The 17,627-nt window shown below is 47.4% G+C and overlaps 1 protein-coding gene across 2 annotated transcripts in view; it reads left to right on the forward strand.

Moving 5' to 3' along the window:
• Lyn (LYN proto-oncogene, Src family tyrosine kinase) overlaps positions 1–13,981 on the forward strand; it is a 104,687-nt gene extending 90,706 nt beyond the window's left edge. For both annotated transcript variants that reach the window (XM_038347242.2, XM_038347241.2), the window contains exons 11-13: positions 6,683–6,836; positions 8,891–9,022; positions 12,609–13,981. In XM_038347242.2, the coding sequence (XP_038203170.1) occupies positions 6,683–6,836; positions 8,891–9,022; positions 12,609–12,811 (489 nt within the window). In that variant the 3' untranslated portion in view covers positions 12,812–13,981. The remainder of the gene's footprint in view (positions 1–6,682; positions 6,837–8,890; positions 9,023–12,608) is intronic.
• The last annotated feature ends 3,646 nt before the right edge of the window (positions 13,982–17,627 follow it).

Genomic DNA, 17,627 nt, shown 5'->3' on the forward strand with positions numbered 1-17,627 from the left:
CTTGGCCTCGCTTGGCACAGACTTCCGGCCTCCATCTCCTCTTGGCTACGAACAGAACCTCTCGTGTGGGCTAGTTCTGGCTGTGATGGAAGCTGCGCAGTGTCGGGCTGAGGAGAAACTGTTCAGTGTAGCTTTGGTTGTCACCTCCACCATCTACAGCAAAGCAGATTTCATTATTTCTAACTGGTTCTTCCTTGGGAAATAGGAATATTATAACTCAAAACTAAAATTTCCAAGAAAGTTTGACACACACACTGTGCCACACACACACAAAAGATTACGCAGCAATAATGGGCTTTCTGTCCCACGCTCCCCTGACTGCGTTTACAGATTGCAGTGTAGGGACCCCCTGTGGGAAATCAATGACTATTACTATCTATTGTCTCCGTGGCAATTAGTATCATGAGACAAATGCTGCGCTCTAGGTCCTTGTTTGGTTTATTTGCAAACTCGCTGTTTTCCGCTCTTGTCTTTAGATGCTTCTCCCTGCTGGGGAAGACACTTCAGGGACTGGGATGTATGTCAGTTGCTGCTCATTTTTCTCTTTACTGATATTGTCCTTGCTCCCTCGGCTCCTGGTGCCTGGAGTTAACTATCTGAGCATTTTCCTCAGCCCTAGGAAGCAAGTGGCAGACGAGGAAGGGAGGTGAGCTTGCTCCACAGAGCAGAGCAGCTGAGGCGGCACGGTGGCTGATCCCTTCTCCCCTGCCCTTTGCTGGCCCCGTGTTTAGTGTCTCTTGCTGCCTGCTTGAATGACTGATGTATTCCCACAGCCCATTCCTAGGCAGGCTGCCTTTTCGGTCCTGGCTTCTGACTGAGGCTGGGGTTTCCTGAGGAGGGTAGAGAGGCATTCAACCCTTCATGAGGTACTGTGATTCCTTTTTTCCCCGAGTCAGCTGACTGTAGTGTGGGTCTTATAACCACCAACAACCTTTCGCCCGCCATTTGCTGAAGTTCCCCAACGCTGTAGCAATTAGGACGGACAGAGACACCAGGTCACCCATGAGGCACTTGGTTATCTGTCTGAAGCACCGGGAAGTTTCTCAGTGACGGCCAAGCCAGCATCCATGAACACGCGAGGGACGAGGTAGGTGAGGAACTGCCTGGATCCCGAGCATCATGCACTGAGCCTAGCTAGAAGCTGCGCCATGTGGGGTGATGGGCTTGGCAGGTTCCTCCCGGGGAGGCAGGTGACCGACCTGGGAATGAACATCACGAATAAGTAAGCCACCTGCAAGGAGAAGGATTTGGGCTCTGCCTGGCTTTGCGACACAATTGACCTCTCCCGCTGGAGTTAAATTTCCATAAAGAAGGCCTCATGTGTGTCCCTGAGGGTCTTCCATGTTCTCTACACCCCAGAGTGGAGCTCAGTGCGTGCAGTGGTAAGAGAAAGTTTGCATTCACGGTGGAGAGGGGCCAGTGCTGCCTTCCTCAGACCGACCCTGATGCAGTGTCAAGGGGGCTAATGAGACAGATCACAGTGGACACCCTTGTTTGGGGAATGGGAAGATCAATTTTCCACTTAAGCATTATTAGTGGATGGAAAATGTATGTGAGTTGTCCAAGCAAGATTCTTCTAAATCTTTAGTCTGGTTGAACATTCCTGAAGTTGTATCCTGGGAGAAAATTATTTGCAAAGTAAGAAGACTCTGGAGTTTCTATTTTATCTCCACCCTGTCCACCATAAATGTGTTTAAACATGTAGGGCTGGTGTGTACATGTAAGGCTGTGTGTGTACATCTAAGACTATATGTGTACATGTAAGGCCCTGTGTGTACATATAAAGCTGTGTTTGTATATGCAAGACTGTGTGTGTACATATAAGGTCATGTGCGTACAATAAGACTCTGTGCGTGCCAATTGTAGGGAATGAGATAGCAAGACCTCTCATGCCGTAAGGACCACTTGGTGTGAAAAGCCACACCGTGATACACGGTATGATAATGTTGCGGCAGCCACAGGCTGCATATACAACTACGGTCACAGATATGTCACCTCGTGATGATGTCACCACCTTAGTTTATGTGAGTTTAGCACATGATGCTTGAACAATAATAAAATCACTTAATGATGGATTTTTCAGAATGGATCCCTGTTGCCAAGCAACTGCGGAGCTATGAATAGACTAACACATGACAGGCTAGCAGTCTATAGTGGCCTCTGAAATTCTGACTAAGGCCTGAGATCCAGCCCTGACCCAGCTCAGCCTACAGCCCCCCAAATTGAGCCTCTCCTTGGAAGAGGCAGCGGTGCTTCCTGCCTGGGGCAGCTCCTTGAGTGGCTTCCGTTAGCGGCTGATATTTCCTGTCTCTGGCCTGTTGCTCTGGGCTCTGTCTGGGAAGCGCAGGCCACTCAGCTGATGGGCGCTGAAGGTGCTCAGCTGGCCGGCTGTCAGTTGAGGAGAGTCAGCTGACCTTCACCCTGGTGTTTTATGGAGTCCTTAACTTCTTTAAGCTCATTTTCCTGTGTTCAGTGGAAGTAAAACCTGCCTACTGGACAGACAAAAATTAAACATAAAGGATGTAAAACACAATGTGTACTTAATTAGTAGCAGAGGAAGTGGTGGTTATTAGCATCTCCCTGACTACCTGTCATCACAATTACATCACCATCGCCACTGCTGCCACCACTCCACTGCCGCTGCCACCGTCGCCACCATCACCACCATCACCACCACCACCATCACTACCACTATTATCATATACCTAAACATAACACCACAAGACCATCTCCTGGGCCCAACAGATCCTTCCTCACTAGACTTCACCTCTCCAGTAGCTGCCTTACCAGCGGCTTTTCTAAGGTGTTGGGACATAGAGAATGAGGGACTTGAGCTCTTCTGTCTTAGGATCCCCAGGAACAGCCATGCCTTGGCTTGATGTATTTATTTTTTTAAAGAAAATATACATCTATTTATTATGTATACAGTGGTCTGCCTGCGTGCAGGAGGGCACCAGATCTCATTAGGGATGGTTGTGAGCCACTATGTGGTTACTGGGAATTGAACTCAGGACCTCTGGAAGAGGAGCCACTGCTCTTAACCTCTGAACCATCTCTCCAGCCCAGCTTGATGTATTTCTATGACAGTTCTTCCTGCAGTGCTGGATGCTAAGTGTCCTGAAAGAGGGAGAGGACTCCTATGAACAGAGCCTCGTCCCTAGACTGGCCCAGTGGGAGCTGGCTCTGGTTTCTTCCTGGTGCTATCAGACATAGCCAGATTTGCTCTGGCTAAAGCAAAACTATTTTAATTCTAAAGGGTTTTGTTTGCTTGGTTTTTAGAAGCCAGAAAAGAACAAGACAGTGGTGATGGGGACTAAAGAGAGGGGCCTGGACAAGAGGAGCTATGGTGTGTGATAGCCTTTCACCTTACTGGGTTACTACAATTTACACAGCCCAGCTAGAGCTATGCTCAGAATCTTGTCTCAGAATACTGTCTGGAAGTTGAGTTCCACAAAACCCTCTGACTAGAATGGAAAGCCCGAGTCAGCAAGGCCTATTCAAGACTCACTGTTTCCGAGAATCGCTTTGAAACCCTTGCAGCAGGTGCCTGGTTTGGGTGTGATGCAAACCTTCCTTCAGGTTCCTAGAATGTTCTTAGGATGAGCTGAACATGGGACTCCATGGCCAAGCATGAGGGTGAGGTGAGCTCTTGCTGCCTGTGCTGCTAGTCACATCCTGTGTCCCACACAGGTTTCCAGTTCCCCGCAGTTCCAGCCCAGTCGGTATTTCTGCCAGCTCCAGCTCCTTTGCACGCCTGGCCCAGGTTCTATATAACTATTAGAACAGGAGCTAGGTGGGTCTCTGTGACCTAATATTCCTCAAAGGCTTGGTTACTAAGGAGGACTAGAAAGAGGCCCAAACAGTGTCCATAGTGACCACGCAATTGCTTGTGTCCCTTTTGAACCTGCCCCTGGCTCCTTTCAGTGAGACTTCTCACTGTCTCCTCAAGCCCAAACATTCTACCCAGTTGTATGACAACTTCTTGCCCTCATTTTTCTTCTTAGTCCCAGCATGCTCTGCACACTCCAGCTTTAGCGGCCCTCCCAAATAAGCCTGGTTGAGGCTGGTGTGCCAGCAAACGAAAAAACCAAGGCCTGACTCCTACCTCCCTCTTACTACACCACCCTCTGCCCTCTATGCCATGCCCCACTGGTCTTCTAGAGGAAGTCACGCATGCCACACGCCCTCGCCAGGACTCTCGTTCTCACCACCTTCTGTGGACTTCCTGTTGCAGCTATTTTGAATATTTTCCAGATCAGGGTGCATCTTCTGAGTGCCTAGGGCCGTTGAGAGTGGAGTGGGGGGGAAGCAGGGGCCACCCAGTCACTGCTATCCAGCCCAGCCTCAGGTTTTCCTGTTGTCAACACCTGACTTCTGCTTTGTGTGCTCACCAATTGTCACATAAGTACGACGCCTTCCGCGACCAGGTTCCCGTGCCATTGCACTCGAAGTGTGTCTAGCGCTGGGTAGAGGAGCGTGTGCAGCTCACCTGCGCCCAAGGGCGAAGTGGGGAGCTGTGTCAGCTGCACCCAGGGATGCACACACTTGGCAGTGGGCACATGAGATGGGCACAGCACACAGGTAGAATGGGGAATGGTGGAGATGCATGGGCACAAGGGTGGTAGCCAGGAGGCTGTGGGAGTCGTCATGGTGAGGAGGCAGGAAGATGCACAGAAGCAGGTCCTGTAGGACCGCGGCAGCATTGTCAAGGCATATGGACAGTGTTCCTTTGTTGGTGGAGACTGCTCGTTTATTTCCCGGCCACCCAGATCCGAAATAATCACACAGAAACTGTATTAATTAAAACACTGCTTGGGCAAATCATTTAAGCATATTGCTAGCTAGCTCTTACATCTTAAATTAACCCATTTCCATTATTCTATGTATTGCCACAAGGCTCGTGATTTACTGGTAAGGTTCAATCCACCATCTGTTTCCTTCCGTGGCCACATGGCTTCTCTTTGACTCCACCTACTCTCTCCTCCTCTGTCTGCTTGGAATTCCCACCTTGCCCTATTCTGTGCACAATAGGCCCAAAGCAGCTTCTTTATTAATCAGTGGTAATCACAGCATATAGAGGGGAATCCCACATCATTCCTTGGTGGCCATCAGGAGTGAAGTTCTGGGTTGACTAGACTTTGAAGTGGTTCTGGGACATATTGACTGTTCTCGGGTTTTTGTGACCCCAAGAATGACACCTGCCAAATCCCGTGTGCTTGGATGACCCCGGAAGGGGAACAGGGATGTGGCCCAGAGGAGAAGGGAGTGATAAAGAGCTGCTCCTTTGCTGAGCAGCAGAGGGGGAAGGGGCTTGGATGGGGTTCACATCAGTGAGGTATGGAGGAGGAGGAAGTCAGGTCCTCCCAGCTGAGCTGCTTTAGGCCACACAGAATCTGCCAGAATCAGCTCACTAAGGTGAGAAATAATCCTGATTAGAGGTGACTTCCTCTAACTCTCTCTTCTCTCACAAATGCACACACACACACACACACACACACACAGACACGAACACACATACTTCCTTCCTTATCCTTGACTGTGTAACTTGGCGGTACGATCCTTTCACTGACTTTGGAGCTGTGCCAGTTGTCTACCAGCACACTAAGTGGTCGCTTCTCTCTCTGCTACTGTTTGAGTTCCTCATCCTTCCCCATGGTCTTGCTTGGTTGTCGGTATGCTCTATGCTCCGTTCATCCCGAGGGACTGTGCCGGGAGGCTCTGGAGATCTGGAGCCACACCCCTTCCTTAGCCTGACAGAGAGGATCTGTCAGCCAGCATGCCGCTCACATCCTGCTCCTGGTGCCTTTTGAATGTTCTTGTATTGGCGCATCATATTCTTCACTCCTGTTGTCCCAGTTCTGGTTCCTGCCACAAAATAGCATGGACTGGATGACTCAGACAAAAGGCATTCATTTCCCACATTCTAGGGACATCCAGGAGAAAATATCAGCACATTCAGAGACTGGCATGGGCTGGTTCTCCTTCACAGACAGCCTCTTAATAGCTACGGCAGCCTAGGGTAGAAGGGACCAGGAAGCTCTATGTGGCCTTTTATATAAGGTCTGACATAACTACTTTATGACCACCAACACATTAAGGATAATATTGGGGGTCATTGTGTCAATATATAAACTTGGGGGACAGAAACACCTGGAGCATAACATATGTTTCCTCACTGAAGAATGACATCTGCCCATGTGAACAGGCAAAATAGTTTCACACTTTAAAAAACATTGAAATATACTGTTATTTAAAAATAAAAACAAAACAAAAACAGTATTGCCATGGGGTTGAAGAAATAGCTCCCTAGTTAAGACCTTGTTCAGTTCCCAGTGCTCCTGTCGGGCAGCTCACAACTGCCTGCAACTCCAGTTCCAGGGGACTCTAATGTCCCCTTCTGGTCTCCATGAGCACCTGCCCTCAAAGTTTACATTCCCGCCCAAAGACACAACACACACGCACACATGGGTGCATGCACACACGGAAGTTGCCCCTGTTAGAGAGGTTAGGGGAAGCTTTTCGGAAGGACTTGAGGGTGACTTTATCACTATCTTAAAACCTCAAGCAAATCAGAATAATTCACATAAAGGGATGTCAAACACTCAAGGATTGTTGAGTTTTCCGTGATGGCAAACCATGACCGCTTAACTAAAATGCAAACCTGGGCCCATTCCGTTTGCAGATCGCAGAGGGCATGGCATATATCGAGCGGAAGAACTACATTCATCGGGACCTGCGAGCAGCTAATGTCCTGGTCTCGGACTCCCTCATGTGCAAGATTGCAGACTTTGGCCTTGCCAGAGTCATCGAAGACAATGAGTACACAGCACGGGAAGGTATGTATACAGAGTTACAGAGCCTTTTCTATGCGAGCGTATGGTGCACTTCCAGCACCTTCCACCGCCATGCCTGATGCCCTCTCCTCCCCACCCCTTACCAGCCCACCATGTGTTCCCTCCGTTCCCACAGACCACCTTGCTTCCACCTTCAAGACAGGGCCTTGCTCTGCAGCCAATGCGTGTATGATTCGATGGTCTGGCGATGGGAGAAAATCTACTACCTACATATCTGACGGAGGGTTAATTTCTAGAATATACAAAGAACTCCAAAAAAAAGTACATAACGAGAAATATTAATTATTTTCTTGCTGTCTTGTTTTGTTTTTTTTTAATAAAACATTTGCCAAAAGAAAGTAGCTAAAGACTACTTATTTGGTACCCTAGTCAAGATGTGCCCCGATTGTAATTTACTTCTTAAGTAATCCTCTCCTGGCTAATGCCACTTAATACCATAACAAGGCTGGTGAACCATGATGTCAGTCTTCTTTGTCGTTTTTTGAGATGGGGGGGGTTGTTTGCTTTTTTTACATTTCGGTACTGGGGGGTTGTTAGTGAACTAGAGTACATGCTCGCAAAGCAAGTGCTCTCCCATTGAGCTGTAGCAGGATCTTGTTGTGTAACCCAGACTGGCCTCAAACTCTAAGCCCTCTTGCCTCAGCCTCCCAGTTGCTGGTGTGTACACTGCACCCCCAGCCTTGTGTGTCAGTTAATCAAAGTAAAGCAAAACTAAATTTGTCAAAATGAGGATTACCCTGTGAGTCATACGTGTGCTTCCCTGGACTACAGAGGTGTTTGGGGTGCCTTCTGTGCGGCAGACCACAGATGAGAGACCCCAGAGGTCCTGCAGCCCCAGAGAGCCCTCCACAAGGAGCTGAGCCAGGATTCAGACCAGGGAATCCAACCTCAGAGTACGTGAGCAAGAACTGATTCTGCTGGTTTTGATGACACCAACAAGCATTGAGCCTTTGAAAAACAACTGTTCTGCCAGATGTCATGGGCATGCTGACCTTGGGGTCTGGATTACACAAAGACAGTATGGAACTTGTTAAGATCACACCAAACAGCAAGTAGTAACTTTCCTCCTCCCTCCCATCATGCACCACTGCTCCAGGTTGTCAAGGGATGATGCAGGAATTAGTGATACTGCCCAGCACACACAGGTGTCACACAACTCTCTTCAATGTTCTTTTTTTAAAAAAAAAATCTTTTATTTTTAAATATTTATTTATTATGTATACAATATTCTGTCTGTGTGTATGCCTGCAGGCCAGAAGAGGGCACCAGACCCCATTGCAGATGGTTGTGAGCCACCATGTGGTTGCTGGGAAGTGAACTCAGGACCTTTGGAAGAGCAGGCAATGCTCTTAACCTCTGAGCCATCTCTCCAGCCCTCTTCAATGTTCTTGTAGGGACTTCCAGTGTTTAGTAAGACACTGCAGAAGAAACTTCATGCTAAGACATAGTAAAAGCAATGTTTTCAAGTGATGGCTAAAGACATAGTAAAAGCAATGTTTTCAAGTGATGGTACGAACCCTTAGCCATTCCATGATTTTTCTCATTAAGGAAAAAAATCTGAACTGTTTTGTGGGGAAGGGTCGGTGGGGACATTTTGTTATGTTTGTTTGGCTTGGTGTTTTAAGGTCCTGTTTGACTGTCCAGGTTGGTTTTAAACTCTTAGGATCAAGAGATCCTTCTGCCTCATCTGAGACTACAGGAAAACACCAGCATGCTCGATGCTATAAAATGTCTACACCAAAGATCAGTGCTAAAGAGTCTGATTTGACAGGCAAAAATACACACTAAGCAAAATGTCTTTACATGGTATGCCATATCCTTTTGCGTTTAAAGTTAGGTCAGTTACAGTGCCCCCTACAGGCTCCAAAAGAAACTGTGCCCAAAGGGAATGGCATTTAACACCACGTCCGTTTTGACTGGGCATGTATCTTATATATTCCAAATAAATAACTTGAAATTCTAAAAACTCAAAGGAGAGAATGATCCATGACCTTCCAACCTGAGCTCTGAGTAAAAGCCCTTGTCTCCCTCTGCAGGTGCTAAGTTCCCTATCAAGTGGACGGCTCCAGAGGCCATCAACTTTGGCTGCTTCACTATCAAGTCTGATGTGTGGTCCTTCGGAATTCTCCTGTATGAAATCGTCACCTACGGGAAAATCCCCTACCCAGGTACTGCTTGCCTCTCGCGTATTCTGTGTGAAGGAAGAACTAAACAGCCTGAAGACATTTACAAAGTAAAATAGCGCCATCTACCCCAAATCCATGCTCCCGACAGAGCTCGGGGATGTCCTCTTCTGTGAAAATCTTTCTGAAAGATGTGGGGGTGCTTCTTGGCCTTTATCCCACTCTTCCGTCTGAGTCCTCCACCACTTCCTGCTTGTCTGCTCTTGGCGCTGCTCTGGGGGCTTAAATGAGGCACCTTAAACACTGATGGCCTCCTCCAAGGCAGGGCTCTAGATGGAGCAGAACGTACAAGAAACCAGGGCCTTCAGCATCTACTTGTGAGAACTCGGGTGGTGAGCAGGATGGTAGTGTCTCCCTTCATGAGGTAGTTGCTATTGTTCAGCAGTGAAGGAATCTTCCAATCTTCAGATGTCACTGAGGGCATCGTTCATATCTACAGCTGAATTTCATTGTTCTACCAGCTCTGCCTGCCTCCACGAAGAAGGGTTCTTCTCAAATTCCCAATTTCTCACTAGTGTCTTTTAGTCAAAACTGTGTGAATAAGATGAATTTAAAGCTAGATTTTTAGTGGCTGGAGAGATGGCTCAGCAGTTAAGAACACTGGCTGCTCTTCCAGAGGACCTAGGTTTGATGACCAGGACCTACATGGTAGCTCACAACTGTCTGTAACTCCAGTACCCAGGCATCCATCTCTTTGGCCTCAGGAGCTTGCTGCCACAGGGTGAGGAACTTGTACAGCTTCACTGCACGGTAGAAAGCAGAAGGGCGAGCAGGCTCATGCAGAATGAGCTAAGTGGCGGGGATAGCCTCACTTCCTAAAAACTCTCTCTGGATGACTAATGTGGGCCCGCAAGAGCAAGCACTGGCTCCTATGAGAAAGGCATCCATATTACTTACCAGCCTAGCCCACCCCCCTCTCTCTGGGCAGGGTTTCTCTGTAGCTTTGGAACCTGTACTTGAACTAGCTCTTGTACACCAGACTGGCTTTGAACTTGCAGAGATCCATTGCCTCTGCCTCCCGAGTGCTGGGATTAAAGACGTGCTCCACCACCACCCGGCCAGCCTAGCCCTCTTTTTTCAGAGTCCACCTCCCAATACCTTTGGAATACCATTCAATCCTCAACATGAGTTCCAGGAGGACACGCCCACCCCCATCTATGTACCGTGTTTGCAGGGGCACAGCCAGACAGGCTCTGGGTACGCGCTGCCTGTGATCACTGCCCTCCCCTGCCCTTGTCAGGGGCTTGCCACTTCATCTGAAGACTTCCCAGGTTGTGTCGGGGTGGGCCAACAGGCCTGTTGCTGTCCCTTTGATTGCCTTTCTTCCCCTTGGTTCAGGCCACCGCTGCCTCTCCCTGATGTCGGATGTCTTGAGCTTCATCAAAAGTGGAGTCTAAGCTTTTATTTCTCGCTCTGTCTTTCAATGTTGTTTGCTGGGGGGTGAATTACAGGGAGGAAGGCAAAAGAGCCTCATTTTTGTCTTAAAACCAAAATCACAGTTATGTTTGTATACGGTTTTTATGAGAAGAGAGGGTCCCTGCACATGACCTTGACTGTACTCTTATAAGGATATTAGGCTTGAAAATGACACAGGTTTTTTGTGTCATTTGCCTGATGCCGTCATGCCATCTCTAGCTTCTTACAACCAGGTGTGAACCCAAAATTTCAAATTCATCCTACTGTGAATATCTGCCTTGACCTTAAATGATACTTAGAAAATACTTACAAAGTATATTTCTGGTTTTCCCTTTACCCAGAAGTCCCTAAGTCCTGGAATGTTCTATAGTCTTTCTGGGTCCCCTCTCCTGTCATTAGCCCCCGATTTATTTTCTAATCCCTGTACCACATCTTCCTCCTTCCCATGCTCTTTGACCAGTCTGTCGCTTCTGCTTATCCCTGCTCCCTGAATGCCACTTCCTGCTCTCTGGATATTACCAACTCTGTCCCCATGTGAGAGCATCTTTTCCTCTCACCTCCTGCTCTCTGGATATTACCTCCCCTGTCCCCAAGTGAGAGCATCTTTTCCTCTCGGCTATGTGTCACTTAAAGACAGCTCTCTATGGTAACCATCTCTTTGCCCTCCTCAGAACTTAGTGCTACTTCATAACCCATGGTGATTAGTAGCAAGCCCTGTGGAAGGAGTGAAGGATGCAGCGTGAATGGGCATTTGCGTTCTTTAGCCTAGCCACAAACTAAGTGGCAACTATGAGTTTAGCGTGGGTTGGAGCTCTGCCTCTCATCTCTGCTCCTCTATTAGACTTGCCATATCATGGCTTGCTGTTTGTTTTGGTTCACTCAAGCATGAGAAGACAGGTTTTGGATTCTTCTTTCTTCTCTTTCTAAAGTAGATTCCCCAGGCAAGATGGAACGTGCTACCCTTGGTCTGCAGCTTTGAGGATGCTCTTTAGAATTAAGAGAACATGCTAGAATAAGGAAGAAAAGTCTGCAGGGAGGCTCAGGAGACCCTACAAAGCTTTATCTTCTGTGGGCATCTGACTTTTTATGCAACCAAGGATTCTTCAGGAAGGAAGTGAGCGAGATATTCCTAACCAAGCTTGCAGCCCCACTAGCGCCCTAGAACTTCAAGCAGAAGTAAAACCAGACATTTCTTCAGAAGTGGACCCAATAGCCAGAGTCACAGAATGTTGTGGAGACCCAAGTTCCAGTTCCAGAAAAGTGATACTTACCTGCTCGTTGCCTACGCAGCAAGGGCCTGAAATCTTCCAGTCAGAGAACCCTAGGAGACAGAGAGGAAAGTGGGATTTCATGAGCAGACTTGAGGAAAATTAACTCACCAGTTAAACAGCTTGGAAGAGATACAAATGTAGGAAAGAGGCTGGGGAGATGGCTCAGTGGTTAAGAGCACTGGCTCTTCTTCCAAGGGCCCAGGGTTTAATTCCCAGCAGTCATGTGGTAGCTCAAAACCATTTATAACTCCAGTCCCAAGGAATTTGGGAGTCTAATTCAGTTATGATGCCTATTTTGCTTTTGCAAACTGATTCCTTGACACACGTGCCCATTCTAGAACATACTGATTGAGTTGCCTGAAGAGTTCCTTCTCTGTCTTATTAAGTGCAGCGCTCTCAGGTAGCCGAGAGCATGGCAGGAGAGACATAAAAGCAGAGAGCAATTGCAAACCCGGGACCACGTGCTCCTCCTCTGGGAGCCCACTTAAATACCCTGTGGGAGTGGGAGGGGACAGGACCTGGCATGCTGGGATTTGGAGTCCAGACCCATGCAACTCCCAGGCCAGGGGGCTGGGATAAAAGCCAGGGGCTGGGGTGCCGCTCCCAACTTAACAGAACCCTCCTACCTACAAGGCTCATTTTAACTTAATCACCTCTTTATGGGCCTTATCTCCAATTACAGAACCACTCTGAGGGACTGACAGTTAAAACTTCAACCTATGAATTTGGGGAAAATATCCTCCAACCCATAAGCAGATTCGAGGAAGCTTTTTTCCCATCCTAGCCCCAGGCTGCCAGCAGTTAGCGGGTCCCTGCAGTGCTGTGCGGTTGAACTGGGCTTCTAACCTCACCATGGCTGCTGTTTTGTTTGTTCTGGGCCACAGGAAGAACCAACGCCGACGTGATGAGTGCGCTGTCCCAGGGCTACCGGATGCCACGCATGGAGAACTGCCCAGATGAGCTCTACGACATCATGAAGATGTGCTGGAAAGAAAAGGCGGAGGAGAGGCCGACGTTTGACTACTTACAGAGCGTCCTGGATGACTTCTACACCGCCACGGAAGGGCAGTATCAGCAGCAGCCTTAGTGGGCACGGAGACCTGCCCATTGTAATTAGCAGGAAAAGCAGCCTTCGGGCGCAGCCAATCATCTCACGCCAGGACCCTCTGTGTTCCTGGTTCCTGACGGACAGGCCAGATTAACTCAGGAAGAACACCCAGGACTTGAGATGCTGTTTCTTACACGGGTGGCCACTGCTCGGTGGGACCACAGGCAGAATACAAACACCCACTCTCTCCAATATGCACCTCGCCGGCTCTACATGTGACTCCGGCTCAGAGACTGTTGGCAACAAATTTCCAGATGCCGCAAGAACTAAACTCACTTAGCAAAAATAACCTCATGCACAAGCAGATGTTCCCTGACCTCCTCCATGCTTTGGCTTACTTCTTTAAAAACTACTAATACAGCCTGTTAGGTTTTACACGTGAAGCCACCAGCTTTAAAACATCTTTTCTAACTTGGAATGTTTTCGCTGTGGAGATTTCATTCCTCCCCACCTCCGTCCCCCACCACCCCGTCACCCCCAGCCCATCCCACTCCCACTCCAGTCTGAGACTGTTAAACATTTTCCTTTGTGGTAAGGCGGAGGGACGGGCAGGAGGTAGCGCCCGGTCGCCCTGCAGGAGCGCCATGTCTGAGCAGGCAGTGCCCACTGCTGAACTGAGGCCCTTTGGAGCTACATCACCACCCAGACCCCCCAGTGACAGCAGGAGAGTTCTGCCCTCTGGGGAAATGGTTTTAATGGTCTGAGTATTTCAATTACAGTATTCTCTAAAGGCTTTTCTGACAGGGTCCTTTGGGAGAACTTTGACGTAACCGTAAGAATCTTTGCAAGGCCTTCCAAAAAAACGTAGTCTTTCTTTGACTGCCTCAAATGACTTGAACATTTTATGAATCATACATTTTAGCTGTACTCTAAGAAGTGAAAAAATGCCATGTTTGGGACTATTTTTGTGATTCTTTTCTCTTTTCTGAATTGTGTAAGATGTGTGAGAGACTATTTACAACAGCAGGTAGGAAGGAGGTGGCCATGGAGAAGCCTCCAGCAGGACCTGAGAAGCTTTGTTACCCACCGGGTATTGCACTGTAAACTCCAGTTGGGAACCGCTGTGTCCGCCCCTTTCACTTACGCTATTTGTACATACTTAATAATTCTATTTTTGATTTTATTTTAATACACTCAGTAACATCTTGAGGGTTTTGTCTCGTGTTTCAACTTGAGGTTTTCGACTCTTGTCAGTGTATAAACAGGAGCCAGTTGGTGGAGGAAGGACGGGAAGAAATTCTGTACAGTCACGTGGCACGAGCTTGCGGAGGTTCCTTGTGGCTGGAGCATCTCAGGGTGGAGGACTGAGGAGTCACGGCCTGGGTGCCCGAGGGTCTGTTTTTTAACAGGCTTTGCAGGCACTTTAGAATTGTAATTTGTCTGTTTACTTTAGCTGGATGCATAGGGGAAGGAGTTGAATATTCAAATTTTCCTTTAACTTTAATTTTTCTATTTCATGATTTTTAAAATAATAGCTTTTCAAAGTATTCGCAAGCCCTTCGTTTCCAAGGGCCCTGTTTACGAACATTGCCCTGCCCCTTTGGTCACGTGATCTACAACAGCAGGATCTCTAAGTCCCTTCCCTACACACGCTGATTTCAGAACTCGCCTGTAGGGTCCAATGTATTTCATGGAAAGGAAGGGCAAAGAGTCCCTAAAGCTAAAGACAGCTCTTGAAAGTTGCTAAGAATTTATTTACTTTGCCTTTTGCTCTCAGTTCTGTTTCCATTTTCCACTTGGCGACTCGTCTCTCCTCCATCAAGTAGCTGATCCTTCCACGTGCTGGCTTCCTCGGGAGCCATCAGGTGTACCGGGCAGCAGCTGGGGAGATTGCTCAGTGGGTAACAAGCTTGCTATGCAAGTCTGAAGACCTGAATTCAGATCCCAGAACCTTGTAAAAGAAAGGCATTTTCTACTGGGAGGTGGGAGCCAGGGATGGGAAAGTCCCCAAAAGCTTAACGTTCAGCTAGCTTGGCACATACAGCAACAAACAAGAGACTCTGGCTAAGGTAAAAAGTGAAGACCAATACCTGAGCTTGACCTCTGGTCACACACGTGTGCACACACATACTGTACACACGCACACATCATGCACACACATGCATGATGTTAAGAAAACAACAACAAAAGGAGTGGCCACTCTTTCTTTAATCACATAGTGGCCACATCAATGGCAAAGAAGCAATTACAAATATAAGCTTATTTCCATCCTCTACCCCTTCATAAATGGCATCCAAGGGCCACAGCTGCTAAAATGTTTGTGGTGGGAAATGACCCTGCCCTACTCTTCTGTGATAAAGGACATGCTCACCCCAGTGTTGACCGCCAACCCCCCTCCCCCCGTTTGCATGTCCAGCTCCCCTAGCCAGCTGATGGCCGCCTCCCATCTTCTCAGCAGAAAGTCACCCAGGTGGGGCTGCTCTCCACCTTCTCCTGGTCCCACCTTCCCCTGGTGTCTTCACCTCCTCGTTCCTTTTACCTTGGAGGTTCAGTGCAGGTAAGCCTGGCTATTTTTGCTGAAGGAAATGTTTGTTCTAAGCACACCCATCATTTACTCAAGGCTTTAAAAAAAAAAAAAAAAAAAAACCCTTCACACTTTATCAGGATTTTTCTCCAACTCACACATCCCTGAAATTCTTGAAAGGTTTCACGACTGAGGGATCGGGTGCAATCAACACTGAAGGACTAAATTGGGGTTTTGTTTGTTTGTTGTTTGTTTCCTTTGTTGTTTCCTTATGAGATAAAGTGAGAACAGCAAACTCCAACTACTAGGCCACCGAGAGCACCTACCACATGAAATCAAATGATTAGGACCCTTCTTAGCAGATTGGCTGTGATTCGGTTAGATGTTCTGATTGGCAAGGGTATAAAGTCCACACAGACATGAAGCTGTTCTATGCTGAATGTGTGATAGCAGTCCTGAGATTGTAACTGCCCAGAATGGAACTTAGGTGGGTGATCGGATTTTCCCAAAGGGACAGGGAACCATTGGGAGTGACAGAGCAAACAGCCCTTGATCACATGAGATAGAACAAGGAAATCTTTTTAAGCTGTTTGCCCCGTTGTTCTGAATTGTTTATGTTAAAAAGATATTGAAGTGATCACCCCTAGTCTCTTCTGACCAGCCGGATCTCTTTGGGCTAAGGGTGGTTATTCAGCCCTGTTTCAGCAGACACTTCCCTGTCGAAGAAACCATTTATGAGGGACAGCACATGTGCACATACACCAGTTACTTTATATACAATAAAGACATGGGCACAGAGAAATGAAAGAATAGAGAAAACTATACCATAGTAGTCAGGATGTGGTGGAACCAAATTGCGGCTTTCTAATGCGAATGTATTCTTAGTCCTTCTTTAAGAGGCAAAACTCTGGAGTAAAGTAGCAAGTTCCCCTTTTAGTAGACACCTCCTGTCCGCTGCTGGAACACATCGATCGTATCTTCATTCTCCATTTCCAACTGTGCATGTGTGTCTGTGTCTTTGATTGGTTGCCCATCAAACCGGAATCTGATCTGCCTCATTGACAAACGCTGTCATTCACAGCAGGCTGTTTACTAAGTGGTGTATGCCTCTTAATTAAGCTGCACCACAGAGCCATCCAGCCCGAACACCTTCAGATTAATATGATCATGATCTTTTTTGTCTCGGTCTTGACTCCTTCCATGGCGAGTCTCTTCAGCTGCCACTTCACAAGAGGCACCAGGCCCGCACTGAAGGAACACACAGGCAGTACCAGGAGCTGCAATATCACCTAATTCTTTCAGGGACCTCGGCTCAGGGCCAAGCTGAGATCCATGGCTTTAAGGAAAAAGAAGAAATCTCAGGTATAGACAAAAGCAGAGTTGGAGATTTTATTACAGATATTCTAATGCAGACTTGTGCATAAGAGTTAGGAGAAAGAGAAACAGCCAAGAGTGCATGCAGGTTCTCAAGCGAGGCCCAGTTAATTAGCCACAAATACCATTTAGGTGGTTCTCAAGATACATCTCAAAAGGTTGCTAGGAAACCCTTTTCCCTCCTCACTCTCTTTTATAAGCAAGATTATAGGATAGCTCCAGAGGGGCCTTGGATGGAATTTAAATCTGAAAAAATAAAGCCAGAGACCACTACGGTTGTGCACCATCTTTAGTGTGTGTGCTTTCCCTGCTAATCTGCAGATGTTTGTAGACAACTGCAGGTTTACAGCAGTGATGAGAAAGACCTTGAACTGCTGTTTATTGTGCTTCTTGCATCTCTGCTGGAGAAGCCAGCTGCATTCCTGGGCTAGGAGCCTCTCTCTCTCTCCTCTTATATTGCCCAAAATTTCCCTGCCTTTCCATCCTTTCTCATTAAAAACCGAGACAGAATATGAAAAATTTAATAAAACTCTTCATTTCAGGGAGTTGGATTACAAAAACCATTTTTCCTTATTAATCACTAATGAATTCACATATAGATAAAATCCTAGAACAAGAGCAAGGGAAGGAAAAGCAAGGCCATCTTTCTAGACCCCAGTGTGAGGCTGAGGAAAAAGTCTAATGTTTACTCACAGAGAATTTGGGGTGATGACGTCCCCCTACACTCACCTTCAACTGTGTGCAGAAGCTTACAATATAAATGTAAAGTAGCCCACCAAAAAGTGGGCGGTGGTGGCTCACGCCTTTAATCCCAGCACTAGTGTGGCAGAGGCAGGAGGATCTCAGGGAGTTTGGCCTGAACTACAGAGAGAGTTCCTGGACAGCCAAAGAGAAACTCTGTCTTGAAAAACAAACACAAACCAAATAAATAAATAAACAAATAAATAAATAAATAAA

Source organism: Arvicola amphibius, chromosome 11 (genome assembly GCF_903992535.2).
Source record: "Arvicola amphibius chromosome 11, mArvAmp1.2, whole genome shotgun sequence".
Lineage (NCBI taxonomy): Eukaryota > Metazoa > Chordata > Mammalia > Rodentia > Cricetidae > Arvicola > Arvicola amphibius.